This window comes from Falco punctatus, assembly GCF_963210335.1.
Source record: "Falco punctatus genome assembly, chromosome: 16".
Taxonomy (NCBI): domain Eukaryota; kingdom Metazoa; phylum Chordata; class Aves; order Falconiformes; family Falconidae; genus Falco; species Falco punctatus.
This window is the reverse complement of record NC_137596.1, coordinates 2,306,850-2,333,223: the sequence shown is the minus strand read 5'-3', so window position 1 is coordinate 2,333,223 and position 26,374 is coordinate 2,306,850. Positions and strand designations below refer to the sequence as shown.

The window sequence follows — 26,374 nt, the reverse complement described above, 5'->3', positions numbered from 1 at the left end:
AAAAAGATGTGCCCACTGCAACTGTGTTCCCAAAGGGCTGCACCCGCTGCCACCCCTGTGTCCCCAAAGGGATGTCCCCACTGCCAGCCCCACATCGTGTCTCCAGAGCGCTGTACCCACCATCAGCCTTGCCATGTGTCCACAAAGCAGGGTCCCCAAAAGGATGTCCCCACTGCTGCCGGTGTCCCCAGAGCCAGCTGTCCATGGGGACACACCCACTGCCAGTGTGTCCCCGAGCCTAGGGGGCCACCAGCCCCTTCCCCCCATCCCTGAGCCCACCAGCGCTGAGCCGTATGGAAACACCCCTGCTCAGGAGCTAATCAGGCCCCAATTAGAGGGGCTCGCTGTAAGCTGGGGGAGGAATGCAAATGAGGTTAACGGTTAATTAGGGATTGAAAAATTCATTATTCCTCTAGAGCAGCTGATTGCGATGCAGCCCCGCGTCCCCATTAGGGCCATTTGACCGCTTGCTAATGACACAGCAGCAGGGGGCTCGTGGGTGTCCCCCAACCCACTAAATGCCTCAGAGACTCATTCCTGTAGCGAGTTGTGCCTGTTCTCAGCCTCCCTGCAGTGGGGCACCGTGAGCAACGAGCTGTGGCTGTTCTCAGTGGGGCTCACCCGTGCACCGAGTTGTAGCTGTTCTCAGTGGGGCTCACCCGTGCAATGAGTTGTGGTTGTTCTCAGTGGGAATCACCTGTGCAATGAGTTGTGGCCATCCTCAGCTCCCCAGGAACAGGGGAATGGCAGGACAAGCAGCTTGGGGCAGCGGTGGGGAAGCAACCCCTGCTCCCCAACGCTCCCCTGCTGCCTCGTTCAAGCCAACCTTCCAATTCAGTAAGGATAATTAACAATTAGCCAAAAAGCCAAGCGGACAAGTCATTAGACACAGCTTAGTGTTTACTGCAATTTTCTGACCAGTTCATAATTAACCTCCCGTCTCCCAAATACGCTGCCAAAAAGAAGTATAAACTTATTAATGGCGATGGTGGCTAATTAAAGCCAAAGCTCTAATTATCCTGAGACATGGCCGCAGGCAGGAAACCGTGGTGACCGATGAAAGGCGAGCAACGATGCTGGATGCAATATTTAGGATGATGCGGGGATGCTGAGCGAGGCAGCGCCCTGCTGCCATGTGCTGGTACCCATCAGCATCCTCAGGGGCTGCATCCTACATCCAGCTGCCCTGCCCGCTGCACAAAGGGGACCCAGGCGGGCTAATTCGGCGTGGGGGCCAGCGCCACGCCTCCGCCTTTGTCCGCCTTTCAAAGCCAATATCCCGGCCCCAGATGGGTTAATACATAATGCAGACAAGCAAGTAATTGCTTGCCTTTGTAGGGCCGTCAGCGCTGGGTCCCCGGCCCTCTGATCCCCCATTAGCGGCCATGCAAACAAGCCTTCCACCCAATTAAGCCCAGCTTTGATAGAGCCTTTCCCAATGATGTGCCGGTCCCAAACTAGCGATTCGCACATGAGCCACTACCTGTTAAACCCGGAGTCGGCTTCCTTCGGGGATGAGCATCCCTCGCCTCTCACCGTGACCCAGCTGCCGAGCTCTGCCTGGCTTCCCCTGGCCCTGAAGGGAGCCTTGGCTGATAAATGATCTCGACAAACTCTATATTAAAGAGGTGGAAATGGGATGTTAATATACCCCGAGTCGCTTGTCTTGAGAACACATGGGCTCCAGCTTCCCGAAGACGGCAGTAATGAGGCAGGCTGGGATGCCCCACAAGGAGACCTCAACCCACCGGCCTCCTGCGTCTGCCAGGTGTGGAGGAAAGACAGCCTGACACCCGTCCTCCAAGGCATCCCACACCATCCCACGGAGCATCCCCAGGTCATCGCCTAAAGCATCTCAATCTGCTCACCTAAAGCATCCCAGCATCATCCCCTAAAGCATGTCAATGTGCTCCCCTAAACCATCTCAGTGTTATCCATCCCTTAGCGCATGCTGGCACCATCCCCTAATGCATCCCAGCACCATTCCCTAAAGCATCCCAGCATCATCCCCTAAAGCATCCCAGTGCACTCCCCTAAAGCATCCCAGCGTGCTCCCCTAAAGCTTCCCAGTGTCATCCCCTCAAGCACCCCAACAGGCTCCCCTAAAGCATCCCTGCACCATCCCCTAAAAGATCCTGGCATCAACTTCTACAGCAACCCTAAAGGATCCTACTATCATCCCCTAAAGCTTCCCAGGATCATTCTCTAACACATCCAGACATCAGCCTCTAAAACATCCCACCATCATCTGAAGTATCCCAATACGCTCACCTAAAACATCCCAGTGTATCTCACTGTCACCCCCCAATACCTCCCAGCATCCCTCCATGCATGCCAGCATCACCCCCTAAGGCATTTCAGTGACATCCCCTACAGCATCCCAGCATTATCCTCCAAATCATTCCCATATGCTCCCCTAAAACATGCCAGCTTCCTTCCTTAAAGCATCCCACCATCATCTCCTAAAGCACCCCAGTAAGCTCCCTGAAAACATCCCAGCATCATTCCTTAGGGCATGGCAGCAGCACCCCCTAAAGCATCCCACCATCATCCCCTAAAGCATCCCAGTGTCGTTCTGTAAAGCATCCCAGTACGCTCACCAAAAACATCCCACCATCATCCCCTAAAGCATTCCACCATCATCCCCTAAAGTATCCCAGTGTCATCCCCCACAGCATCCCAGTATCATTCCTGTATGCTCCCCTAAAACACCCAGCATCATTCCTTAGCGTTTCCCACCGTTATCCCCTAATTCATCCCAGTATGTTCCCCCCAAACATCCCACCATCATCCCTTAGTGCGTCCTGGCATCACCCCCTAAAGCATCTCAGTAGAATCCCCTACAGCATCCCAGTGTCACCCCCTACAGCATCCCAGTAGGCTCCCCAAAACCCTCGCAACATCACCCCCAGTTGCCTCAGTGTCACCCCCCAACCCACTCAAGCACCCTCCCCCAGCACCCCAGCACTGCTCCTCTCCAGACTGGCCCCCCCACAGCCCCTCTCTGTGTATGTGTGTCCCCCCCCCCAGCCCATGTGCCGTGCCACAACCTCTATAAATATTCAAAAAGCCGCATTTTCTGGCAAACTGCCCAGCTCGGGGTGGGGGGCTCTCAGGGGGGATGGTAATAACGGAGCTGTGAGGGATTTACACACACACCCCCATCGGCACAGCGGGGTCCCAGCCGTTCATTTGCCCATACAAATATCTTGTCGCTCGTCATTGCTGCCAGCTCCTTTGTGCCTCAGTTTCCCCACCCTGATGCTGCCCGGCGATGCTGGGGAGGGTTGGGAAAGATAAGGATAAATAACGATGGAGCAAAAATAAGGAGGAATAACGAGGATATTGAAGTCCAGGGGAAGCTTCCCCCCCCCCAAAAAAAAAATATTTGGGAGGTGATTTTGGGCTGTGGCAGCGAGAGGTTTGGGCAAAGCCTGCGCAAACAGCTGCTAATCGCCGAATAAAAGGGCAATTAAACGCCTTGGTAGCGGTAATAAATCTGCTAACAAGGAGGCAATGCCCCCCGCGCTCGCTGTTTGCCCAGCTGATTAACGGGGATGAATGGGGGGGGGAGGATTATCCATCGGGATGAGGCTGCTCCTTTGTCTCCGTTCCCCATCCCAAGCCGTTCTGGAGGAGGTATCAGCGATGTGCCACCCCCGGGAGACCCTCACCGCAGCCTCGGGCCTTGGAGTGGGATTAACACAGAGGTGCTTCCATTCCTGGGGTTCCCCAAAAGCTCCGGGATTCCCATTACAAACTCTCCTCTCTTGAAAACACTCCATGAAATGAGGCCCAAAAGCTCTCCGGGGATTAACATCCCTTTCCATCCCCGATTCCCGGGTCGGAGATGTCCCATCCCCATGGCTCAGCTTTTCAGGGACACCCAAAAGGAGACGTGGAGGGACAAAATGCCACCACATTTAATATTCCAGCATCACCTGAAATTCCCATCCCAGAGAATTATTTGGATAATAGTTGGACAAACCTGCTCTTCTATGGCTAATTTATTTTTCCTTCTTCTTTTTTTTGGGGTTTTTTTTTTTTTTTGTTTTAATCCTATCGGGAAATCCTCGGGCTGCCGCATCCCCAGCAGGAGAAACGGAAAAGCTTTGTGGTCCTATTAAATTAATATTTATTTACTTTCTCCAGGCCTGGCTATGAGAGGGAGGGATGAATAATGCATCGCCCCCAAGACGCCCAGGTCGGAGCTTTGCTGCCGCTGGCACTGCCGGGACCAGGCAGATTTGGTGGGATACAGAGAGCCTGGAGACTGCCGGGGAGGCTGAGCAGTCCCAGATGTGTGCAGAGGTCCAGATGTGCACCTGTCTGCAGCCCCAGCACAGCTCTGAGTGGAGGTGACCGTGCTTATGTGAGCTCTCCAGATGTGTGCCCAGATGTGTGCTTGCCCATCTCCTACCTGCGCCTCCAGATGTGCATGAATGCAAAGCACCCGGCTCGCCAGATGTGCTTGGGCACTCCTGTGCCTTCAGATGTGTGCACAGTTGTGACCCAGGGACCCCTCCAGCTGTGGCCTGAGCCCTCCAGCTGTTTGCCTGAATGCGCACGCATCCCCCAGACCACCCAACCCTCCCAGATGTGAACATCACGGAGGCCCTCAGTGCCCCAGATGTGCATGGAAAAGCCCCCCCCCTCCCCCAGCTGTACCCCAAGAGCCCTCCAGATGTGAACCCCCTTTGGGTCACGTCCGTACCCCCTCCAGATGAGCAAAAGCGCACGGGCCCACTTCACCTACTGCTGCACATCCAGATGTGAGACCCCTTCTCCTGCTCACCCTGCCCATCGTGCCCCAGATGTGTATGTCCCTCCCGGTCCCCCCCCATCGCCCCTTCCCCTCCCCAACCCACCTCCTCTCTCCGCCCCAGGCTGCCCAATCCAGTGCCCCCCCCCCCCCCCCCCCCCGGGGTCTCCCTGCTTCTGACACCCCCTTTCCCCCTGCCATCCCCCCTCATCACACCCACCTTTGCCCTACGCCAAGGTGATCGTTAGTGCCACCGTAACAAAGCCCCCCCATAACAAGCCCCCCAATAACAAGCTGGGGGTCTTACTGGAAGAGGCGCATTGCTTCACACCTCAGCCCCAGCACATTAATTAAGTAGCTAATTGCTAATTATGAATTCAGCAGCATCATTCACTGCTGCTTGTCGTCATGTCCCCCCGCCCCCCCAAGTTCAAGGCCACGGGTGGTCCCAGCACCCCCAGAAGTGGCACCTGCCTCTGCCAGGCCCCCCCGGTGCCGGGGTGGAGATGCACAGCCACATTCCCCGGGGGGGGTGAACTGCCTTTTGGGGTTCACTGCGGGGGGGGGACGGGGACTGCGGCTGGGGTGGGGGCAGCCCCGGGAGGAGCCGTGTTGTTGGGGTGAGGCTGGGCAGCTGCTGCCTCTCTGCCCCTCTTCCTCCTCCTCCCTCCTCCAACCCGACCCCCCCACCCCATTTTCCTCTGCCCCCCGCAAAGGTCACCCCAACCCCCTCCGCTCCCTACCACGGCGCCCCCATCACATATCCCCCCCTTCACCCCCATCCCCCTTCTCAAAAGGGGGGGGCAGGGACCCCCCCCACCCCCTCTCACGGCGCTGACCGCGCCCCCGCTCCCCGCCGGACCCGGGGGGCGGCGCCGCGGGCTGAGCCGAGCCGAGCTGAGCCGTGCGGGGCTGAGCCGGGCTCAGCCGAGCTCAGCCGCGCTGGGTCGGGTCGTGCAGAGCCCAACCAAACCGAGCCGAACTGAGCCGTGCGGGGCCGGACCGAGCTGAGACGAGCTGAGCCGCGCTGGGTCGGACCGCGCTGAGCCGGACCGAACCGAGCCGCGCTGGGTCGGACCAAGCTGAGCCGAGCCGAGCTGAGCCGTGCTGGGTCAGACTGACCTGAGCCGAGCCGAGCTGAGCCGTGCTGGGTCGGACCGTGCTGAGCCGAGCCGAGCTGAGCCGTGTTGGGTCGGACCGTGCTGAGCCGAGCTGAGTCGTGTTGGGTCGGACCGTGCTGGGTCGAACCGTGCTGAGCCGTGCTGGGTCGGACCGTGCTGGGTCGGACCGCGCTGGGTCGGACCGCGCTGAGCCGAGCTGAGCTGTGCTGGGTCGGACCGCGCTGAGCCGAGCCAAGTTGTGCAGAGCCGAGCTCAGCCGAGCCGAGCCGAGCCGAGCCGAGCCAGGATGCTGCGGTACCTGCTGAAGACGCTGCTGCAGATGAACCTGTTCGCCGACTCGCTGGGGGCCGAGGGCTCCAACTCCTCCCAGCTGCTGCTGGGCATCAACCGCAGCATCGCTGCGCTGCACCACCCCGGCCTCGGCCCCGGCAACGGTACGTGCCCACGGGTCCCGCTGTCCCCGTGTCCCGCTGTCCTGGGGTCCTGGAATCCCGCTGTCCCCGTGGTCCCGCTATCCCCGTGTCCCTGTGTCCCCGCTGTCCCGGGATCCCTCTGTCCCGTCCCCGGGTCCACTGTCCCCGTGTCCCGCTATCCCGTGGTCTCGGGCTGCTGTTGTCTGGGTGTCCCACCATCCCGGTGTCCCACTGTTCTGGTGCCCCTGGTCCCGGTGTACTGGTGATGCTGGCAATAGCCGCAGTCCCTCAGCCCCAGCCGAGACCCCACCGGGACCAGCGCCGGGTTCCCAGACTGCAAACCGGGAGTGATTCCGTGTCCCCAGATAGTCTCCACAACCCCAAACCGGGACCGTCCCCAAACTGGGAACAACCCCGTGTCTCCAAACCGGCCCCTAGACCCCAAGACACCATCCCGGTGTCCCCAAGCCAGCTCTGTGTCCCCAGATCCTGAACCAGGAGCTAACCCCTGTTCCCAAACTGGCCCGTGTCCCTACACTGGCCCCCAGACCATGAACCAGGACTGACCCTGTGTCCCCAGATTGTCCCCTTGTTCCCACACCAATTCCCAGACTCGGAACCAGGACTACCCCCAAACTCCCTGTGTCTCCAAACCAACCCCCAGACCCTGAGCTGGGAGGACCCCAGTGTCCCTAAACCAGCCTGGTGTCCCCAAACCATCCCCATATCCCCGAGCTGGGATGGAGTGGGAGGGCAGAGGGGGACAGCCCGGGCCAGCTATGGGTACTCTGGGTGAGGGAGGGGGTGTCTGCCTGAATTTTAAGGCTTTTTGAGCTTTTCCTCTCTTTTTAGTCTGAACTTCCCTCTCCAGCTGTCTCAGGGTGTCCGATGAGAGGGGGGGTGCCCCCAAACCCCCCCTGGGACCCCCTGCCCCAGCACAACCACCCAGGCACAGGAGGGGGCCTGGTCTGACCCCCTGGTCATCCCAATTAGCCACTGGGCCCAGCTGCGGCCCCTTTGCCCCCCGCTGTGCCCACCCCATCCCGCTGCTGCCCCACGGGGTACCCAGTACCCCGCAGCATCCCTCCTCGTCCCCATGGCAGCTGCATCCCATCCCCATGGCAACCCATCCCGCCTGCCCAGGGTGCCCCAAGTCGCAGCCATCCCCCTGCCACCCTGTGATGCTCAGGAGCTGGGCCAGGAGCAGGCAAAGGGCGTGTGTGCATGCGTGTGTGCGTGTGCAAATGGGGGGACACGTGTGTGCAGTGGGCATGCATGTGCATGCGTGTGCATGTGTGGATATGCAGGGATGTGGGTGAGCACAGGCTTGTGCAACCCACATGAATGCGTGTGTGGATGTTCATGGATGTGCACACCCGTGTGCATGTGCAAATGCGTGTGCAAGTGCATGTCTGTGTGGGCATGCGTGCCCCTGTGGGAATACACGTGTGTGTGCACCTCTGTGTGTGCATAGGTGTGTGCATGCACACCCCTGTGTGAATGCACACGTGTGCATGCATCTGCATGTCCATGTGCATGCAGGCATGCCCCTGCACAAATGCATGCATACACATGTGCACCTGCATGTGCACGTGTGTAAGTGCATGCACATGTGCAAATGCGTGCTGGTGCATACACACCTGCCTCTGCCTGGCAGCATGCTGGTTCATGCATGTGGGTGCATGTGCATGCACACACGTGTGGGTGCAAGCTGCACGCGTGTGAATGCACATGCACGCCTGGGTGTGCGTTTACATGTGCGTGTGCATGCAGCTGGTGTCTGGGACAGCAGTGACACTCAGTGACCACAGCCTGAACTGCAGTGCCAGCCGTGGGTGGCACTGGGGACACGGGTGGGCCATGCCATCCGGACCCAGCCAGTTAGACCCCAGCATTAATGAGTATTAATTATCCCAGCATTAATGAGCATTCATTAATTCCTGTGCCTTAACGGTGGGGATTTTCCTGAAACAACCCCACAGACTCAACATATTTTTTTAAACTTAAAATTAAGTGTTTTCTGGAACACGGAGTCACCAGCTCCGCTACAGAAAATCGTCACTTGCAGCTGATGGAAAAATCCCCTTTTTGGGTGAATTTAGCGCCAGTCCCATTTCCCCAGGAATGCCCAGTTGGAAAATGGGTAGAAAAGCGGCGCTACTGGGAGCAGAGCTGCTTTGGCCCCCTGTCCCCATCCCCTGGTGTGTCTGAGGCCTGACGCCCACCAGTCCCGCTCCCACCCTGCACTGGGGGGGTGCACACAGCTGAGACCTGGCCACACTTCATCTCCCCTCCTGCCCACCAAGCAAAGCAGGGGATGGTGCCCCAAAAACCCCAGCTGATGGAGGATGCTCACCCCCCACAAGGCCCCCCTCCCCACCTCCCTGGGAGCAAGGGGCGGCTAGTGGGGACACCCCCCCCCCCCCCTTACTTTTCCTGCAGGGTCCCACCCTCAGCTGGGGGACACAGCACCCCGTATTGTGGAGCATCCCACGGATCTCCTGGTCTCCAAGGGGGAACCGGCCACCTTGAGCTGCAAAGCTGAGGGGCGCCCATCCCCGGCAGTGGAGTGGTACAAAGATGGGGAGCGGGTGGAGACGGACCGGGAGGACCCCCGCTCTCACCGCACCCTCCTGCCGGGGGGGTCCCTCTTCTTCCTCCGCATCCTCCACGGCCGCCGGGGGAAGCCTGACGAGGGGGTCTATGTCTGCGTGGCCAGGAATTACCTGGGGGAGGCCACCAGCAGGAATGCCTCCCTGGAGGTGGCCGGTGAGTCCCTGGAGGGGGGACAATGGGGAGGTGCTGGGGCTGGGGGGGCGTTTTGGGTTGGGGGGGGGGATCTGGGGGGGCTGGGGGAGTCTGGTGTCACCGCTGAGCCTACCACGTAGGCAGCTGTGGGGGTGAGGGGCTGCAAACCCCCCTGGCTGCTGGGTGAAAAGAGGTGAAAGGAAGTGAAAACAGAAGAAAAGGAGTGAAAAGAAATGAAAATAAGTGAAAATAAGTGAAAAGAAATGAAAAGTAGTGAAAATCAGTATAAATGTGTGTGAATGAAAGTGAAAAGGAAAGAAGCACAAAGAAGTGAAAATAATTGAAAATCAATGCAAAGAAATGAAAATAAGTGAAAACTAATGAAATTAATCAGAAATACTTGAAAATTAATCAAAACAAATGAAAATCAATGAAAACACTGTCCCTGGTGCTCCCCCCAGTCCCCCCCCCAGCTTTGGCTGCTGGATGGCTCCGGGTGTCCCGCTGAGCCGTGGCTCAGGGTCAGACCCAGGACCGGGATGATGCCGGGGTTAAATCCAGACCAGGCTTAGACCGGGATGAGCGCTCAGCTTGGTCACCAGGGGTTATTCGGGGGGGACGGGGTAGGTTTGGGGGGGGTCACACCCTGCTTTGGGGGTCAGACCCAGGTCCTGCATTGCTAAGCTTTATTATCTCCATGGGGGGAAAGGGGGGGATCCCCAGCACAAGGGGTGCAGGGGTGGGGAAACTGGGCAGAGCTGACATCATGCCCCCCCCCCCCCCCCCCCCCCGCAGTGCTGCGGGATGATTTTCGGCAGCCCCCTGGGGACGTGGTGGTGGCGGCAGGTGAACCAGCTGTCCTGGAGTGCATCCCCCCCCGCGGCCACCCTGAACCCAGTGTCTCCTGGAAGAAGAATGGTGCCCGGCTCAGCGACAAGGACGAGCGCCTGACGGTGAGGGATACATAGGGGGTGGTGGTCCCAAAATCTGGGTTGGGGGGTCTGAGCCCCCCACCCCGGTTGAGTGGGACTGCTCGGCAGATCCGCGGTGGGAAGCTGATGCTGGCCAGCACCCGCAAGAGCGACGCCGGCATCTACGTCTGCGTGGCCACCAACGTGGTGGGGGAGAGGGACAGCGAGCCGGCAGAGCTGGTGGTCTTCGGTGCGTGGGAACAGGGATGTCCTTTTTGGGGTGTTGTGGGTGGCTGCCATCCCGGCAGGACTGATGGCTGCTCCACAGAGCGCCCGGCGTTCGGCAAGAGGCCTCTCAACCAAGCGGTGCTGGTGGAGGGGACGGTGGAGTTTCCCTGCGAGGTGGTGGGGGACCCCCGGCCAGTGGCTCGCTGGCGCAAGGAGGAGGGCGAGATGCCACTGGGAAGGTAAGCGCTGGGTGAGGGGGGTGGCTGAGGGGCGGCTGGGTGGCGTCGCTGCCTGCTGGTCTGGTGTGCTTGTCGCATCCCGCATCCCCATGGCTGCAAGCATCCCCATCACATCCCATATCCCTGTTGCATCCTCCATCCCACATCCCCACTGCATCCCGCATCCTCGTTGCATCCTGCCTCCCCATTGCAGCCCCCATTTCCCTTGCATCCCAGACCCCCACTGTACCCACACCCCCATCGTACCCACACTCCCAATGCATCCCACATCCTCATCGCACCCCGCATCCTCGTTGCATCCCGCCTTCCCATTGCAGCCCCATTTCCCTTGCATCCACCACCCCCAACGCAGCCCACATCCCCACTGCATCCCACATCCTCGCTGCATCCTGCATCCCCATTGCAGCCCCCAATTCCCTTGCATCCCAGACCCCTGTCGTACCCCCACCCCCAACGTATCCCACATCCCCATCGCATCCCGCCTCCCTGCGGCACCCTGTGCTCTTGTGGTGCCCCGGCACCCTGCCGGCGCCGCGGCCTCGTGGGGTTCCCCCCCAGGTGGGAGGTGCTGCCCAACAACACCCTGCGGATCAGCCGGCTGCGGGCGGAGGACGAGGGCACCTACACCTGCGTGGCCGACAACAGCGTGGGCAGGTCGGAGGCGTCAGGCACCCTCACTGTGCACGGTAAGGGGCGTGGTCCCTGAGGGAGCACCCATGGGTGCTGGCAAAGCAGCCAGGCAAGCCCTTCTCTTTCCCTGCGGTGTGGCAGTGCCCCCCCAGCTCGTCACCGGGCCCCGTGACCAGAGTGTTGCCCCCGGCCAGAGTGTGACCTTCCAGTGCCAGAGCAAGGGCAACCCGCCGCCCGCCGTGTTTTGGCAGAAGGAGGGTAGCCAGGTCTGTCCCTGTCCTCATCCTTGACCCTGTCCCCATCCCCATTCCTTCCCCATCCTTATTCCCATCTCATCTCATCTCATCCCAGTTCCCATCCTTGTCCCCATTCCATCCCTGTCCCAACTGCCATCTCTGTCCCAATTCCCATCCTTGTCTTCAGTCCCCATCCTTGCCTGCATCCCATCCCAGTCTCAGTTCCCATCCCCGTTCCCATCCCATTCCTGTCCCTGTTTCCATCCCATTCCCATTCCTGTCCCAATTCCCATCCCTATCCCCATCCCATTCCCATTCCTGTCCCTGTTTCCATCCCACTCCCATTCCTGTACCAATTCCTATCCTTGTGTCCATTCCATCCCAGTCCCAGTTCCCATCCCTGTCCCCATCCCATCGCTGTCCTCATTCCAGTCTCATCCCTGTCCCAATTCCCATCCCTGTCCCCATCCCATCCTTGTGTCCATATTCCCATCCCCATCCCACCCCCGTCCCCATCCCCATCCCATCTCAATTCCCACCCCATCCCCTACCCTCCCCCCTACTCAGCAGCCCTCTCGCCCCTCCCTCCCCCGCAGACCCTGCTGTTCCCTGGCCAGCCCCCACACCCCGCTGGCCGTTTCTCGGTCAGCCCCGGCGGTGCCATGACCATCGCCGCCGTGCAGCCCGCCGATGCTGGCTACTACCTGTGCCAGGCCATCAGCGTGGCCGGCAGCGTGTTGGCCAAGGCGCGGCTGGACGTGGAAGAGGGTAAGTCCCATGCCGGCAGAGAACGGGCGCATTCAGTGCATGAGTGGCATCCATCCCATCGCTGAGGAATTCCTGGTTTTCCCCCCATTTGCGGTAGCTCTGGCTGAGCACCGGCCGCCGGTGATCCGCCGGGGTCCTGCTAACCAGACGGTGCTGCCGGTGGGGGCCACGGCGTGGCTTCCTTGCTGGGTGGGGGGCGGTGGCCCCCCGGTCAGCGTCGGGTGGCTGAAGGACGGGAGCACCCTGGTGGGTGCCCAGCCCCGCGCCAGCCTGCTGGAGAATGGCACCCTGCAAATCACCGGCCTCCGGGTGAGCCGGCCTGGAGCTGGGGCTCAGGGCACCCACCCTGGGACCACCCATGGCGGGGCACTGCAGGGGTGGGAGGGGCTCCTGGGGTGGGGAGGGGGGGTGTGGGTGCTCAGGGTGGTGGGTGCAAAGGGAGGTGGGTGCCCAGGGCAGATGGGTGCAAAGGAAATTGGGTGCTTGGGGTGGTGGGTGCTCGGGGTGGTGGGTGCTCAGGGTGGTGGGTGCCCAGGGCAGGTGGGTGCTCGGGATGGTGGGTGCTCAGGGTGGTAAGTACTGGGGGTAATGGGTGCAAAGGAGATGGGTGCTCAGGGTGGGGGGTCTTCAGGGTGGTGGGTGCATAGGGTGGCGGGTGCCAAGGTGACGGGTGCTCAGGGTGATGGGGCAGGAGCTCTTCCCCTCGCAGGTGACGGACTCTGGGCACTACGAGTGTGTGGCCACCAGCTCGGTGGGCGAGACACGCTGGGGCAGCTCCCTGGAGGTGCAAGGTGGGTCATGGGGACATCACTGTGCTGGAGATGACGTGGCATCGCGGACCACCCCACCCCAGATCTCCATGCACCTCCCTGCAGGCGATGGATCCAACCTCTCCCCACCTTCCCCCGAGCCCGGTGTTCTCCCTGGGCCACCCTCCACCCCTGTGGTCACCAACATCACCAAAAGCAGTGTCACCCTGAGCTGGAAAGGGAACAAGGACAGCAGTGCCACCGATGTCACCTCCTACATAGTGGAGGCTTTCAGGTATCACACCGGTGTCCTCTCTGGCTGCAGGGGTGACGTGGTGGCCTGGTGCCACCCCGCCACGGGTCACCCCTGTTCCCTGGCAGCCAGGCGGTGGGTGGCCCATGGCAGACAGTGGCAGCTGACGTGGAGGGTGAGACCCACACGGTGACCGGCCTCATCCCTGACACTGTCTACCTCTTCTTGGTGCGGGCAGTCAACTCCTACGGGCTCAGCGACCCCAGCGGCATCTCGGAGCCCGTGCGCACCCAAGGTGAGACCTGGCAGTGACACCAGTGGAGGTGTCCATGAACCCATCACCCTTGGGTGCAGCCCCTCTTGGTGATGTTGATGGGAGGTGCCCATGCACCCACCACCCTTGGGACCATCTCCACTTGGTGACACCAATGGAGGTGCCCATGCACCCACCACTCTTGGGTGCATCCCTGCTTGGTGATGCTGATGGAGGTGCCCACACACCCAGAACCTTCGGGTGTATCCCCGCCCAGTGATGCCAGTGGAGGTTCCCATGGACCCACCATGGGAATGTAGCACCACCATGGCATCCCCACTTGGTGACACCAGTGGGGGTGCCCATGGCCCTGCACTCTCTCATGTTTTTGTCAGACGCCAGCCCCATGCAGCCAGGGCTGGACCCCGAGCAGGTGCAGCGGGAGCTGGCACAAGTGGCCGTGCACCTCCAGGAACCTGTGGTGCTGCCACCGGGTGCCGTCCGCCTCTCCTGGACTGTGAGTGCTGTGCTGCGCTGCCGGTACAGGGCTCCCAGCGCCGAGCATCCCCCCCATCCCACCCTCCCCTTGGGTCCCCAGGTGGAGCGCCAAGCACCCTTCCTCCAGGGCTACCGGGTGCTGTACCGGCGGCGTGGCGGGCGCTGGGAGGAGGCGCGGGCAGTGTGGGCGCCAGGAGAGCGGGGGGCCCTGCTCACTGACCTGCGCCGGGGCCAGGACTACGAGGTCAAGGTCCGACCCTACTTCCATCACCTCCATGGTCCTGACAGTGCCGTGCGTGCCTTGCGCACCCCCGAGGCAGGTGAGTGTGGGGATGAAGGGGATGGCAGAGGTCCCTGGGGACACCCTGGAGGTGAAATCCCACCTGTCCCTCCCCACAGCCCCCAGCGCCCCGCCGCGAGCTGTCAGTGTGGTTGGTAATGGCACCAGTGTCCACATCTCGTGGCAGCCACCGCCACCAGCTGAGCAGAACGGCATCATCCGCGATTACTGGGTAATGGCAGGTGGTGGCGGGGACGTGGCGGGTCCCCTCTGTCCCCCCACGACACCATGTCATTGTGTTCCTATGGGTGTCCCACATTGTTTCCCACACTCTCCCCCCCCCCCCCCCCCCCCCCCCCCCCCCAGATTTGGTGCCTGGGCAACGAAAGCCGTTTCCACATCAACCAGAGTGTGGAGGGGACCGTGCTGGCGACGGTGCTGCAGGGACTGGTCCCCGGTGTCCCTTACCATGCCGAAGTCGCCGCTGCCACCGGTGCCGGTGTGGGTGCCCGCAGTGCCCCTGTCCCCATCCACATCGGTGAGTCCCTTGTCACCACTGCTGCACCCATGGGTGGGGGTGGCAGGGGTCACCTCAGTGCTGGGGACGATTCCTCGGCACCCCTGCCGGTGTGTCCCCCTTCCCCATGTTGCTTGCAGCCCCCCCGGCAGAGCAGGATGCGGGGCCGGCGGGCGGGAGCAGCGTGGCCGAGCGTTTGGCCGAGGTGGCCAGGCGGCCGGCCTTCATCGCCGGTGTTGGCGGTGCCTGCTGGGTCATCCTCGCTGCCGCCGCCGCTTGGCTCTACAGCCGCCGCCGCAGGAAGAAGGAGCTCAGCCACTTTGCCGGTATGGCGCGGGATGCTCTCCCTGGGACCCCCTCACCCTGGCACCCATTACCCACCAGCCACCCACCACCTCTCTCTTTCCAGCATCCTTTGCCTATACACCCACTGGTAAGCCTATAGGTGCTGCGGGGACCCGGCACGGCCCCTCGCCGCCCTCACCCCCACCTCTTTCTGCAGTCACCTTCCCAGCTCCAGTGCGCGGCAGCCCCAGGTAACCCCCCGGTATCCCCACCGCTCCCCGGGACCCCCAGCGCCAACCGGCAGCACCCCTCACCCTGTCTCCTTGCAGGGCAGCCGCTGCTGGGGGTTACCCATGGCTGGCAGACGCGTGGCGTGGTGGCGGGGCAGCCGGTGCCACCACTGGCTTGGGGAACACTGAGAGATACTACAATGGTGAGGGATCATCACGGGAATGGGTGGCTTGGACTGGGGGGGTCACGGTCAACCCTGATGGCGCTGGCACCCTCTGCAGATGCCGGCATCACCCGTTACATCGCCCAGACGGAGCAATTTGGGGCGGGGGCCAGCGAGGGTCCGGTTTACAGCACCATCGAGGCGGGCGGCGAGGAGCTCCGCACCTTCCCCCGTCCCTTCTCACAGCATGGGACCCCCTACCCTGGGGGGGGTCCCCAGCTGATGGATGCCCCAGCCCTTCAGGCACCCCGTGGCTGGGCCGAGCACGGTAGGGCGGTGGGATGGGTAGGGGACACACATGGGTGCCAGTGGTGCGGTCCCCTCCCCGCAGCCCCCCCCGCCCTCCAGCATCCTTCCTCACTGCAGGGGCCAAAGGGAAGAAGCTGGGGCAAGCGGTGAAACCGCCGGCTGTGAGCTGGACAGAGCTGCTGCCCCCGCCACCCTCAGCCAGCGAGCTCAGCCAGTGCGCCCAGGAGGATGAGGAGGAAGAGGAGGAGGAAGAGGAAGAGGCAGCCAGAGGGTGAGTGTGGGGGTGTGGGGGGGCTGGGGCATGCTGGCCCCCAGCACCCACCCTACGGCCCCCACCCTGCAGGCTGGGGACGGAGGAGTGGTACTTTGGTGAGGATGTCCCCTGTGTCACCGCTGCATCCTCGCCCACTGCCTCCTCTGGCTGCCGGTCCACCGCCACCCTGACACCATCACCCTGTGCCACCGAGGACATCCCCCGCCTCCGCAACTTTGATAGCCCCCGCCTGCCCCGGTAGGAGATGGGCCTTGCTGGGCCTGGCTGTGCCATCAGGGTCTGGCTGTGCCATCAGGGTCTGGCTGTGCCATCAGGGTCCGGATGTCCCATTGGGGTCTGGATGTCCCACCATGGTCTGGGGGTCCCCATTGTGATCCCACTGTGTTGTCACTATCCAGTCCGGCCGTGCCATCATGGTCTGACTGTGTCATTGGGGTCCAGATGTCTTATAGGGTTCCAGATGTCTCATTTGGGTCCAGATGTTCCATTGGGGTCTGGATGTCCCATCACAATCCAGCCATGCTGTCATGATCCAGCCCTACTCTGCTGTCAGGTCCAGCTGTGCCGTTGGGGTCTGGATGTTCCACTGGGGTCCGGATGTCCCACCATGCTCCAGATGTCCCTTCGTGGTCCATCCATGTTGTTACCATCCATCCCTGTTGTCCAGCTCTGCTCTGGCCATGCTGTCATGATCCACCTGTGACGCTGTGGGCTGGTCATGGCATAGCAATCCAGCTGTGCCGTTGTGATGCAGCTGTGCTGTCACCAGCTAACCGGGACATTGCCATCCAGCTGTTCTGTCACGGCTCAGCTCTGCCACCGTCCAGCAGTGCTATTGCAATCCAGCTATGCTGTTGCAATGCTGGCATGCCACTGCAATCCAGCTGTGGCATCAGGGGCCAGCTGTACCATTGCAATACAGCTGTGCAGTCACAGCCTAGCTGTGCTGTGATCCAGCTGTGCGGCTGTGATCGAGTTGAGCAGTCGTTATCCAGCTGTGTGCCAGCTGTGCCATTGTGAGCCAGCCGTGTCGTGGCCAACCCTGCCATGCAGCTGTGATCCAGCTGTGGCCCTACCATCCAGCTGTGGTACTCTCACCCAGCCATGCCACTGCACTCATCCAGCTGCCCTGTGCAAGTCCAGCTGTGCAGGTGCAACCCAGCTGTGCCAGCACCACATGGTTACCCCCCACTCCAGCACAGCACGGCACTGGGGGGGTTGTGCCGGCACTGTGGTGGCCACCAAGTCCCCCACCACACTGCCCCCAGCCTGGTTTCACCCTACACCCCCTCTTTGCCAGGAGACCCCCCCATGGTGCCGGCACCCCTCCGCGGGCACCCAGTCCCCCACTGAGTCCGGATGCTGGCGAGGGCCACCTGCCCCGAGCCCGCTGCCCCCCCAGCAGAGGTGAGCCCTGGGGGGCCATTTTGGGTAGGTGGGGGCTTCATCAGCTGGGGGGGTGCTGACACTGCCATCACCTCCAGGGAAAACCCGTGGGGAGACCCCAAAAAGTCACCCGAAGCCCAAATGCAGCCGCTACCGCCGCGAAAAGCAGCTGGGAGGTGAGTGTGGGGGGAAAATGTGGGGGTCCGGGGTGGGGTGTCCATGGTGGGCTTAGCCCTCTCCTTCCTCTCTGCCACAGACCTGCCGCCACCACCGCTGCCACCACCGGGTGAGACCCCCGGCCCCTCACCAGAGCGGGATCCAAGCGGGGCCGAGCGCAAGGTCACCCATCGCCCACCCCGCAGTGGTAAGCCAGAGCTGCTGACCCCGTGCCAGAGGGGTTGGGGGGGTGTCACTGCTGAACCCCAGCCTTGTCCCCTCCCTTGCAGACGAGGTTGTCCCCTATGGCAAACCCTCCTGCCTGCCCCGCGGGCAGGTGTCCGGCAGCTGCTCCACGACGGGCAGCGTCTCGTCCCGCGGCTCCACCAGCTCGCGCGGCCACGGCTCAGGGCGCAGCCGGACACCAGGGGACCGCGGTGAAGGGACCGGCCATCGCCGCCGCCCGGGTCCCCCATTTCCCTGCCCGTTGCAGGAGAAACGATAAAGCAGAGGACGAGCTGGTGGCAGGGTTGGGGACACGGGGATGGGGACATGGGGGGGATGGGAGGGATGCTTTTTAATTTCTGAGTGGCACCAAACAGGGTTGCACAGAGCCAGCAGCCCGTGGGCAGCAGCGTGAGGGGGGAACAAGGATGTTCGGGGTGGGACAAGGACCGTCACCTTGGGGGGGACAAAGATGCTCAGGAGGGGTGAGGAGCCTGGAGACAAGGACAATTGGGAGAGACGAGGATGCTTGAAGGAGGATGAGGATGCTTGCGGAGACCAGGGACAGTCGTGACGGATGAGGATGCTGGGGAGGGATGAGGAGGATGCTCAGGGAAGGACAAGGATCCTGGGGACAAGGACATTTGGGAGGGATGAGGACGCTGGGGAGGGACAAGGACAGTCACTGGGGAGGGGGAAGGATGCTGGGGAGGCATGAGGAGGGTGCTTAGGCAGGACAAGGACCCTGGGACAAGGACAATTGGGAGGGCCAAGGACACTGGGGAGGACCAAGGGTGGCCTGGAGGGATGAGGATGCTTGGAAGGGATGACATTTGTGGGGACAAGCATACATGGGAGGGACAAGGACACTGCAGAGGGATGAGGATGTGGGGGAGGGACAAGGAAGGTTGGGGGGGATGAGGACACTGCAGAAGGATGAGGATGCCCAGGGGCTGAGGATCACTGCAGGGAAGAGGACACTTGGGAAAGACAAGGTTACTTGGGAGGGACAAGGACAGTAGGGAGGGATGAGGAGGGTGGTCACAGGGGGATGAGGATGGTAGGGAGGGACGAGGAGACTGGGGGGGTGAGGACAGTTGAGGAAGGGTAAGGATACTCAGGAGGGATGAGAATGATTAGAAGGAATAAGGACACTCGGAAAGGGCACAAGGTTGTTCAGGAGGGACAAGGTGGCTTAGGAGGGATGAGGACAGCTGGGAGGGCCAGGGGTGGTTGAGGTGGGACAGGGATGCTGAGGAAGGATGAGGACAGTCAGGAGGAATGAGAACAGTCAGGGGGGATGAGGAGGGTCAAGGGGACAATGACCCTGGGGAAGGACAGGGACACTTGGAATGGACGACGGTGTTTGGGTTGGACAAGGATGGCTGGGGGGACGAGGATGCTGGGGAAGAAGGACGCTGGGAAGGGATGGGGAGACTTGGGGAGGACAAGGAAGCTGGAGAAGGAGGGACACCCGCCCATCTTGGTGCCACCTACCCTTTGTGGGTGGCTTTTGCTAGCAAAGAGCCCCTTTTTGGGGAACCGCTTAATAAAGCTGGATTTTAGCCGAGCCAAGGGGACTCTGGCTTTGCTGTGTCCTACACCCTGGGGACCGCCACGCTTCTGTCCCTCCTGTCCCTGGCTCGCCACTTGCCCTGGCCCAGGGGCTGCCACTCTCAGACCTGTGGCCACCTGGAAAGAAAAGCACATTTTTCAGCACCACACAACAGATGACACCCTGCACCGCCCCCGGTGCCCATCACCCCAGCGTCAGGGCACCTCTCACCATGCTGTGGGATGCCCATGGCCGCCTCTGTCCTCACTCTCCGTGGGACCCCTAGCACTGTCCCCCAGTCCCAGGGGGGGATGGGGACCCCAGGTGAGAAGACCCCCTCCAAGGGTGATGGTGGTGGTGAGGGACCTGCTGGGGAGAAGGCAGGAGGTGGTGGCATCACTGTGGTGTCATGATGGGGCCACCTTCCCCAAGGAGGTGATGATACTCAGGGTCAGAGGGAGGGTCTGGGGACCCTTCGCTCACCCCCGTAGGCTCCATCGGTGTCCTCGAGGCCAAAGCAGAGGCCATCAACGGCCACAGCCAGTGCCCGGGCGAAGCTGGCGTCCAAGAGGAAGGAGCCATCGCAGGAGCTCACCAAGCTGCAGCGGGCGCTGGCGAAGTTGTCCTCTGAGACAGACCCCCAGCCGTTCAGCAAGGACCCCTCTGGCGAGCCCCGCGTTGCTGGCTGCTCTTCCTCCTCCTCCTCCTCCTCCTCACCCAGCTCAGAGGCTGGTGGCCCATAGATATATCCATATGTGTGCAGTGGCGAGAAGGACCGTGATGTGGTTGGTGCTGGGGGGCTGTGGGGGACACGGCAAGGACACTGCTGGCACCGGGGGATGCTACCACCATGGAGGTGTCCCAGGGGAACAGGGCATACCTGGGGCAGGTGGTGTTCTGGTCCATCTCCAGATCCTCAGCCACCCGCTGCTGCGTGAGGAACCCATCACTGAATGCTGGCGAGAGGCGCCCGGGAACCGGGGATGTGTCCCTTGGGTGCTTGGTGGCTGGGGACATGTCCTTGAGGTACCTGGTGGCCAGAAACATGTTCCTTAGGTGCCTGGTCACCAGTGATGGGTCCCTGAGGTGCCTGGTGTCTAGGAACATGTCCTTCTGGGTGACCAGGGGCATGTCCTTGGGGTACCTGTTGCCCAAGAACATGTCCCTCTGGTGACCAGTGACTGGGGACATATCTTCAGGGTGCCTGGTGCCTGGAGATGTGTCCCTTGGGTGCCTGGTGGCTGGAGGTGAGTCCTTGGGATGCCTCATGTCCGGTGATGTGTCCTCAGGATACCTGGTGATAAGAAACATATCTCTTGGGTGCCTGGTCACCAGTGATTGGTCCCTGGGGCACCTGGTGGCCTGGGACACATCCTTGTGGTACCTGCTGACCAGGGACATGTCCCTGGGGTACCTGCTGCCCAAGAATGTGTCCTTGCGGTGACCAGGGATTGGAGACATCTCCTCAGGGTTTCTGGTGCCAGGAGATGTGTCCTTGGGATGCCTGGTGACTGGTGACATGTCCTTTGGGTGTCTGGTGGCCAGAAATGTGTCCCTTGGGTGCCTGGTCACTGGTGATGCGTCCCTGGAGTACCTGGTGGATGGGGACATGTCCTTGGGGTATCTGGTGCCCAAGAACTTGTTCCTGCAGTGCCCGGGGACTGGGGACATCTCCTCAGGGTGCCTGGTGCCTGGTGATGTGTCCCTGGGGGGGGCAGTGGCTGGAAATTTATCCATGGGATGCCTGGTGACTGGTGACATGTCTCCGGGGTACCTGCTGGACAGGAACACATCCCTTGGGTGCCTGGTCACCAGTGAGAGGTCCCTGGGGTGCCTGGTGGCCAGAGACACGTCCTTGCAGTACCTGGTGGCCAGGAACTTGTCCCTCTGGTGCCCAGTGGCTGGGGACTTCTCCCTGGGGAGCCTGGTGACTGGAGAGGTGTTCCCACTGGCTGGGGACGTGTCATCAGGGTGCCTGGTGGCTGGTGACATGTTCCTCTGGCACTTGGTCACTGGTGATGCATCCCTAGATTGCCTGGTGACCACAGACATGTCCCTGGGGCAGCTGGTGACCAGGGATGTGTCCTCAGGGTGCTTGGTGGCCAAGGCTGTGTCCCTTTGGTGCCTGGTGGCTGGTGATGGGTCCTTGGGGTGCCTGGCGGCCTGTGACATGTCCCTGGGATGCCTGGTGACTGGTGACGCATCCCTGGGGCTCTTAACGACCGGGGATGTGTCCCTGGGGTGCTGAGAGGCTGGAGACATGTCCCTGGGGATCCCAGTGACTGGGAACATGTCCTTGGGGCGCCTGGTGACCGGGGATATGTCCCTGGGGCACACAGTGGCCGGGGACCTGCAGGTGCAAGGGACACGGTGGCTTTTGCATCACAGGGTTGGGGTGCAGGGCACACATCCGTGTCCCCAGAGTGGGGACACCCAGACTCACCGGGTCACTGGTGGGTGCCAGGCATGGGGTGGTCTTGGGGGTGTCGCTGGTGACCTGGTGACACTGGAGGCCAGAGAGGCACTGCCCCGTCGCGGCTTTGGGGAGCTGAAGACTGGCAGCTGCTGCCGGTCCCCTCCAGCCACCATGACAGTGGCAGTGTCACCATCATGTCCCCTTTGCTGAGGCCACCCAGCTGCCAGCCCAAAATCCGTCCCCCACTCGCCTCCACTTCCAGTAACAGGGATGTGGCCAGGGCCACCCGTGAGCAGCGGGGTGCTGTGCACTTGATGCAGCTCTGCGCAGGGGAGGGTGGACACAGCACCATGAGCCACCTCCCTGGTGTCCCCTGTGTCCCCCCATGTCTCCCCCATACCCACCTCTCTTGCAGATGTGCTCCCAGGGTGCTGGGTTCGGGGTGCTGGGCGAGGTGCACACTCCGGGGTGCCCCCCACCACAGCATCCCGTGTCCCCAGGGGGCAGTGGGTGCCCCCCACGGAGGGTGCTGCGGGTGGGGGGCGTGGGGGGGCTGAGGCTTGGTGGCTCCAAGGACAGGGCTGGAAGGGTGAGAGAGGTCAAGGCACCCATGGGTGCTAAGCTGGGTGTCCCTTGTCCCCTCTATTCTTCTCTCGGTCCCCAGGTCCCTGCTACCTGCAAAGAGGCAATGGGGGGCACCCAGGGTGGGGGTCCCATGGCACCAGGGCATCCCAGGCATAGGGTGGGAGTATGGGGTACCTTTTGCTGATCCCACAGCACTCTGTGAGGGTCTTACGCACTGGATGGGGGTCCCATCGCATCATATGTGGGTCTCATTGGGATGGGTGGGGGTCCCATGGCACTGGGTAGGGTCCCATGGCATCATGTGAGAGTCTCATTGGGATGGGTAGGGGTCCCATGGCACCGGGTGGGGGTCCCAGCCCTGGGGCTCTCTGGAGGGATCAGCGGTCCCTTGGCACTGGGTGGGGGTCCCACAGCATCATGTGAGGGTCTCATTGACATGGGTGGGGGTTCCATGGCACCGGGTGGGGGTCCCAGCCCTGGGGCTCACTGGAGGGGTGGGGGTCCCTGCCATCGCTGCCCAGGAGCCGGCTGCTGAGGCTGCTGCTGCTGCTGAGGTTTTGGGGTGCACAGCCAGGTTTCCAGGGACCACTGAGCCACGGTGAGTCACCAGCCACCAGCCTGTGGGGTGAGGCATCCCGTCAGGGCATCCCGTCCCCACCATTCTGGGGACCCCCGGCCGTGTTCCCCACTCCACGGCCACTCACCTGCGGCGAGCCGCAGCGTCCTGCCTGGCACGGCGCTGGCAGAGGAGGAGGAGGAGGGCGAGCAAGGCCAACCAGAGCAATGAGCCGGCAGCTGCGATGACGACGGGCTGCCGCATCACCCGGGCCACCCTGGTGCTCCCCACTGTCAGCCCTGCAAGGGTCCCACCAGTGTCACCCCTGTGCCATCCCTCTGACCCCCACCTGCACCCCACCTCACGCCCCGTCCCCTACCCAGGATGCTGCAGGTGGCATTGCTGGGGACCCCCAGTCCCGCGCTGTTGAAAGCCGCCACCTGGACACAGAATTCGGCCCCAGGGCTTGGGAGGAGGGTTTCCAGGTAGTGGGTGCCTCCGTCCACTGTCCTGTTCATGGGGTGTTGCCAGCCCTCACCCATGGACCAGACCTGGCAGGCACCGAGAGGATGGGCTCCCTTAGATTAACCCCCTTGATGGGCCCCCATTGATGTGTCCCTCTTGGATGGACCCTCTTGGATGAATCCCCTTGATGGACCCCTTTGGGTGAGCTCCCTTGGATGAATGCTGCCAGAATGGATGCCCTGGGATCGACCTCCACCTTGGCTGGCCCCTTTGGATGAACCCCTGTTGAGATCCCCCCTTGGATTGACCCCTTGGATGGATCCCCCCTTGGATGGCCACCCTTGGATAGATCCCCACCTTTGACAGACTCTCTTCTTGGATGGATCCCCCTTAGACAGACCCCTGGGATGGGACCTCAGAGCCCCCCAGCCCCGCCCCATCACCCCAAACCTTGTAGCCCCGGATGATGCCATTGTGGGCCTCAGGAGGAGGTGGCTCCCAGCTCACAACCACGGTGCCGTTCCCCGTCTCAGCCTGGCCCAGGGTGACGTGCTGGGGTGCCGCGCTTGGCACTGCCAAAAACAGGGGTGCTGAGACACCTGGGACACCCAGCCAACCCCCCATCCTCCACCTGGACATCCCTGGAGACACCCAATGCCCAACGCACCTTCCTCGGGTATCCAGAGGTGCCTGCTGTTGCTGTCCAAGCCCTGGGTCCCTCCAATGTAGGGTCGGACCTTGAACTCATACTTGTAGCCCCTGCGGAGCGCAGGGATGATGGCGCTGAGCTCCCTGCCTGCGTCATGTTGGATCCAGGAGGAGCTGGCAGGGAGCAGGCAGCGGTACAGCACCATGTAGCCCACGGGCACCGGCGCTGGCACCAGCATCTGAAGAGGATGGGAAAGATTATGAGTCATGGTGGGACCTGGGGACGTGGCTCCAGCCTCACCGCTGTGTCCCATCCCACCCCTTCAGTGGGGCCATCCTGGCATCAGACCAACCCGCCAGCGGAGCCGGACAGCGGCGGTGAGCAGCGCGGTGCCATTGTCCAGGTGCAGCCGCACGGCCAGCAGGTCCCACGGTGCAGCCTCCCGCCGGCCCGTCGGCAGCCGGTCTGTGGGGCAGAGGGATGCTAACAGCAGTGCCGGGCAGGAGCGGGGTCCTCTGGTGCCTGCCCACGGGCTCACTTCAGACACCCATGCCTGGAGACCCTGATGTCTCCCTGGATGGACCCACTCAAATGGACTCCTTGGATGGACCCCTTATGGATGGAACCCCCTCGGACAGACACCTTTTGATGAGTCTGTCTTGGATGGACTCTCTTTGATGGACCCCGTGATAGACCCCTACTGATGCATCCCTCTTAGATTCACCTTTTTCATGGATACTTCTTCAATCCCCCTTTAATGGACCCCTCACCCTGGACAGACCCCCTTAAATGGATCCTGCTGGAGGAACCCGCTTGGGTGGATCCCCTTTAAATGGACTTTCTTAAATGGATCCTCTTGGCTGGACCCCAACTGGATGCATCCCTTTAGGTGGATCCCCTTACATGGACATGCTTGGATGGATGCTTTAAGATGGACCTCCTGAGATGGCCTCCCCTTCAGAAGTACTTTGATGGACCCTCCTTGAGTGGACCCCGTTAGATGACTCAGTTGGATGGACCCTTTTTTGGTGAACCCCCTTGAACAGACCTTCTCGATGCCCTTGGATGAACCCCCATGGATGGACTCCCCTTGGATGGACCCCTCTTGGACAGACTCCCCTTGGATGAACCCCATTAGATGGATGCCCTTGCATGGACCCCCAGATGGCCCTGGGTGCCCATGATGGTAGAGGTCACAGAGGTCCCACCACTGACCCTCCACGCGGAGGAGGGTGGTGGCGGCGGCAGTGCCCAGCTGGCTCTGTGCTGTACACACGTAGGTGCCGGCATCGGCGGGTGTCACGGCGTAGAGGCGCAAAGTGTGTTCCACATCCACCTCGTGCCTGTGGGTCACCAGCTCTCCATCAGCCCCATCCCCACCCTGGGGATGGGACACATCCACCCTGCCACCACCTACCTGCCCCAAGGCAGGTCCCCATGTTCCTTGTGCCACTGCACCCGCGGCACTGGGTCACCTTGGGCACTGCAGCACAGCTCCACGGTGCTGCCGGCCACCGCCATGGCATCGCTCGGGTGCCGCACGATGGTTGGCTTCTCTGCAGGGCGACATCAAGGATGTGGCACCAAGGTTGGCCATGACATGTCCACCACCCATGGGAGACCCTTGGCTTACCCAGGACGGAGACACGGGCACCCCGGCTCTCCCTCTTGCCCGCCGCGTTGGACGCCACACAGATGTAGACCCCGGAGTCACTCCGTCGCGCAGGTCCCACCCGCAGCTTCCCGTTGGTGACCACATACCTGTCACCCGCCAAGTCCAAGGTCACCCCATCCTTCTTCCAGGTGACGTGGGGTTCAGGGTGCCCCGATGGGGGGACACAATCCAGCTCCAATGATTGGCCCACTGTGGCCACCAAATCACCCGGCTGCAGGCGGAAATTGTCCCGCAGCGCTGTGGTGGGGAGGGGACACCATGGGTGGGGGGGACACACCATGGCAGGGGGGGGGAATACACAGGATTCTTTGGGGTCCCCCCACCCATATCATCCCCACAGGGTGTCCTTACCAGCTGTGGTTTGGGGTGCTGTGGCCACGCCGGGGGGGTGGCAGCCTGTGGGGTGACAAGGAGGCGGTGGGGGTGCCGGTGGGTGCACCGAGTGGGCACCGTCTCAGCCCCCACGGGTGAGGTCGGCAGAATTAAGGGTGTTGCCCCCCACCCACCCTGGGGGGCACACTCACCTCCCCGGCGCAGCGTGGCGAGGCAGAGCCCCAAGCCCAGCGCCAGTGTCCAGCTGCCCGCCATGCCGGCCCCAGCCAGCCTTCCCGCTTCCTCCAGAAATCCCAGTCCCTCCCCGCCAGCACAGGGGCCGGATCCAGCTCCGGATGGGGGGGACAATAGCCGGACGCGGGGGCTGGGAAGTGCCGGAGGGGGGGGAGTGGATGCAAAGAGCTCAGCCAAGCCATGGCGGAGGGAACGCCCAGGCGTGATGGCACTGGCAGCACCTGGAGGCAGTGGGGTTGGGGATGCCAGTGGTTAATGAGCTTAATTAGTC

General features: G+C 62.0%; 2 protein-coding genes across 2 annotated transcripts; one reads left to right on the top strand and one right to left on the bottom strand.

The window, feature by feature from the left end:
- The first annotated feature begins 5,407 nt into the window (after window positions 1-5,407).
- Window positions 5,408-19,051, top strand: ROBO3 (roundabout guidance receptor 3). Its single transcript, XM_080366979.1, is given in 18 exon segments — window positions 5,408-6,317; window positions 8,739-9,065; window positions 9,840-9,997; window positions 10,085-10,422; window positions 10,981-11,108; window positions 11,194-11,318; window positions 11,885-12,093; window positions 12,095-12,628; window positions 12,726-13,100; window positions 13,187-13,366; window positions 13,707-13,744; window positions 13,834-14,321; window positions 14,456-15,039; window positions 15,144-15,740; window positions 15,938-16,105; window positions 17,169-17,275; window positions 17,511-17,593; window positions 17,637-19,051. Coding segments are annotated over 18 exon segments (4,866 nt in total). The 5' UTR covers window positions 5,408-6,169; the 3' UTR covers window positions 17,916-19,051.
- On the bottom strand, window positions 17,961-26,215 carry ROBO4 (roundabout guidance receptor 4). Its single transcript, XM_080366533.1, is given in 21 exon segments — window positions 17,961-19,293; window positions 19,296-19,327; window positions 19,422-19,556; window positions 19,674-19,990; window positions 20,071-20,220; window positions 20,335-20,484; window positions 20,605-20,967; window positions 21,055-21,540; window positions 21,634-21,928; window positions 22,011-22,187; window positions 22,679-22,809; window positions 22,896-23,046; window positions 23,127-23,298; window positions 23,663-23,784; window positions 23,880-24,099; window positions 24,214-24,326; window positions 25,077-25,204; window positions 25,279-25,417; window positions 25,495-25,773; window positions 25,888-25,932; window positions 26,061-26,215. Coding segments are annotated over 21 exon segments (3,729 nt in total). The 5' UTR covers window positions 26,125-26,215; the 3' UTR covers window positions 17,961-19,233.
- Between the last annotated feature and the right edge of the window lie 159 nt (window positions 26,216-26,374).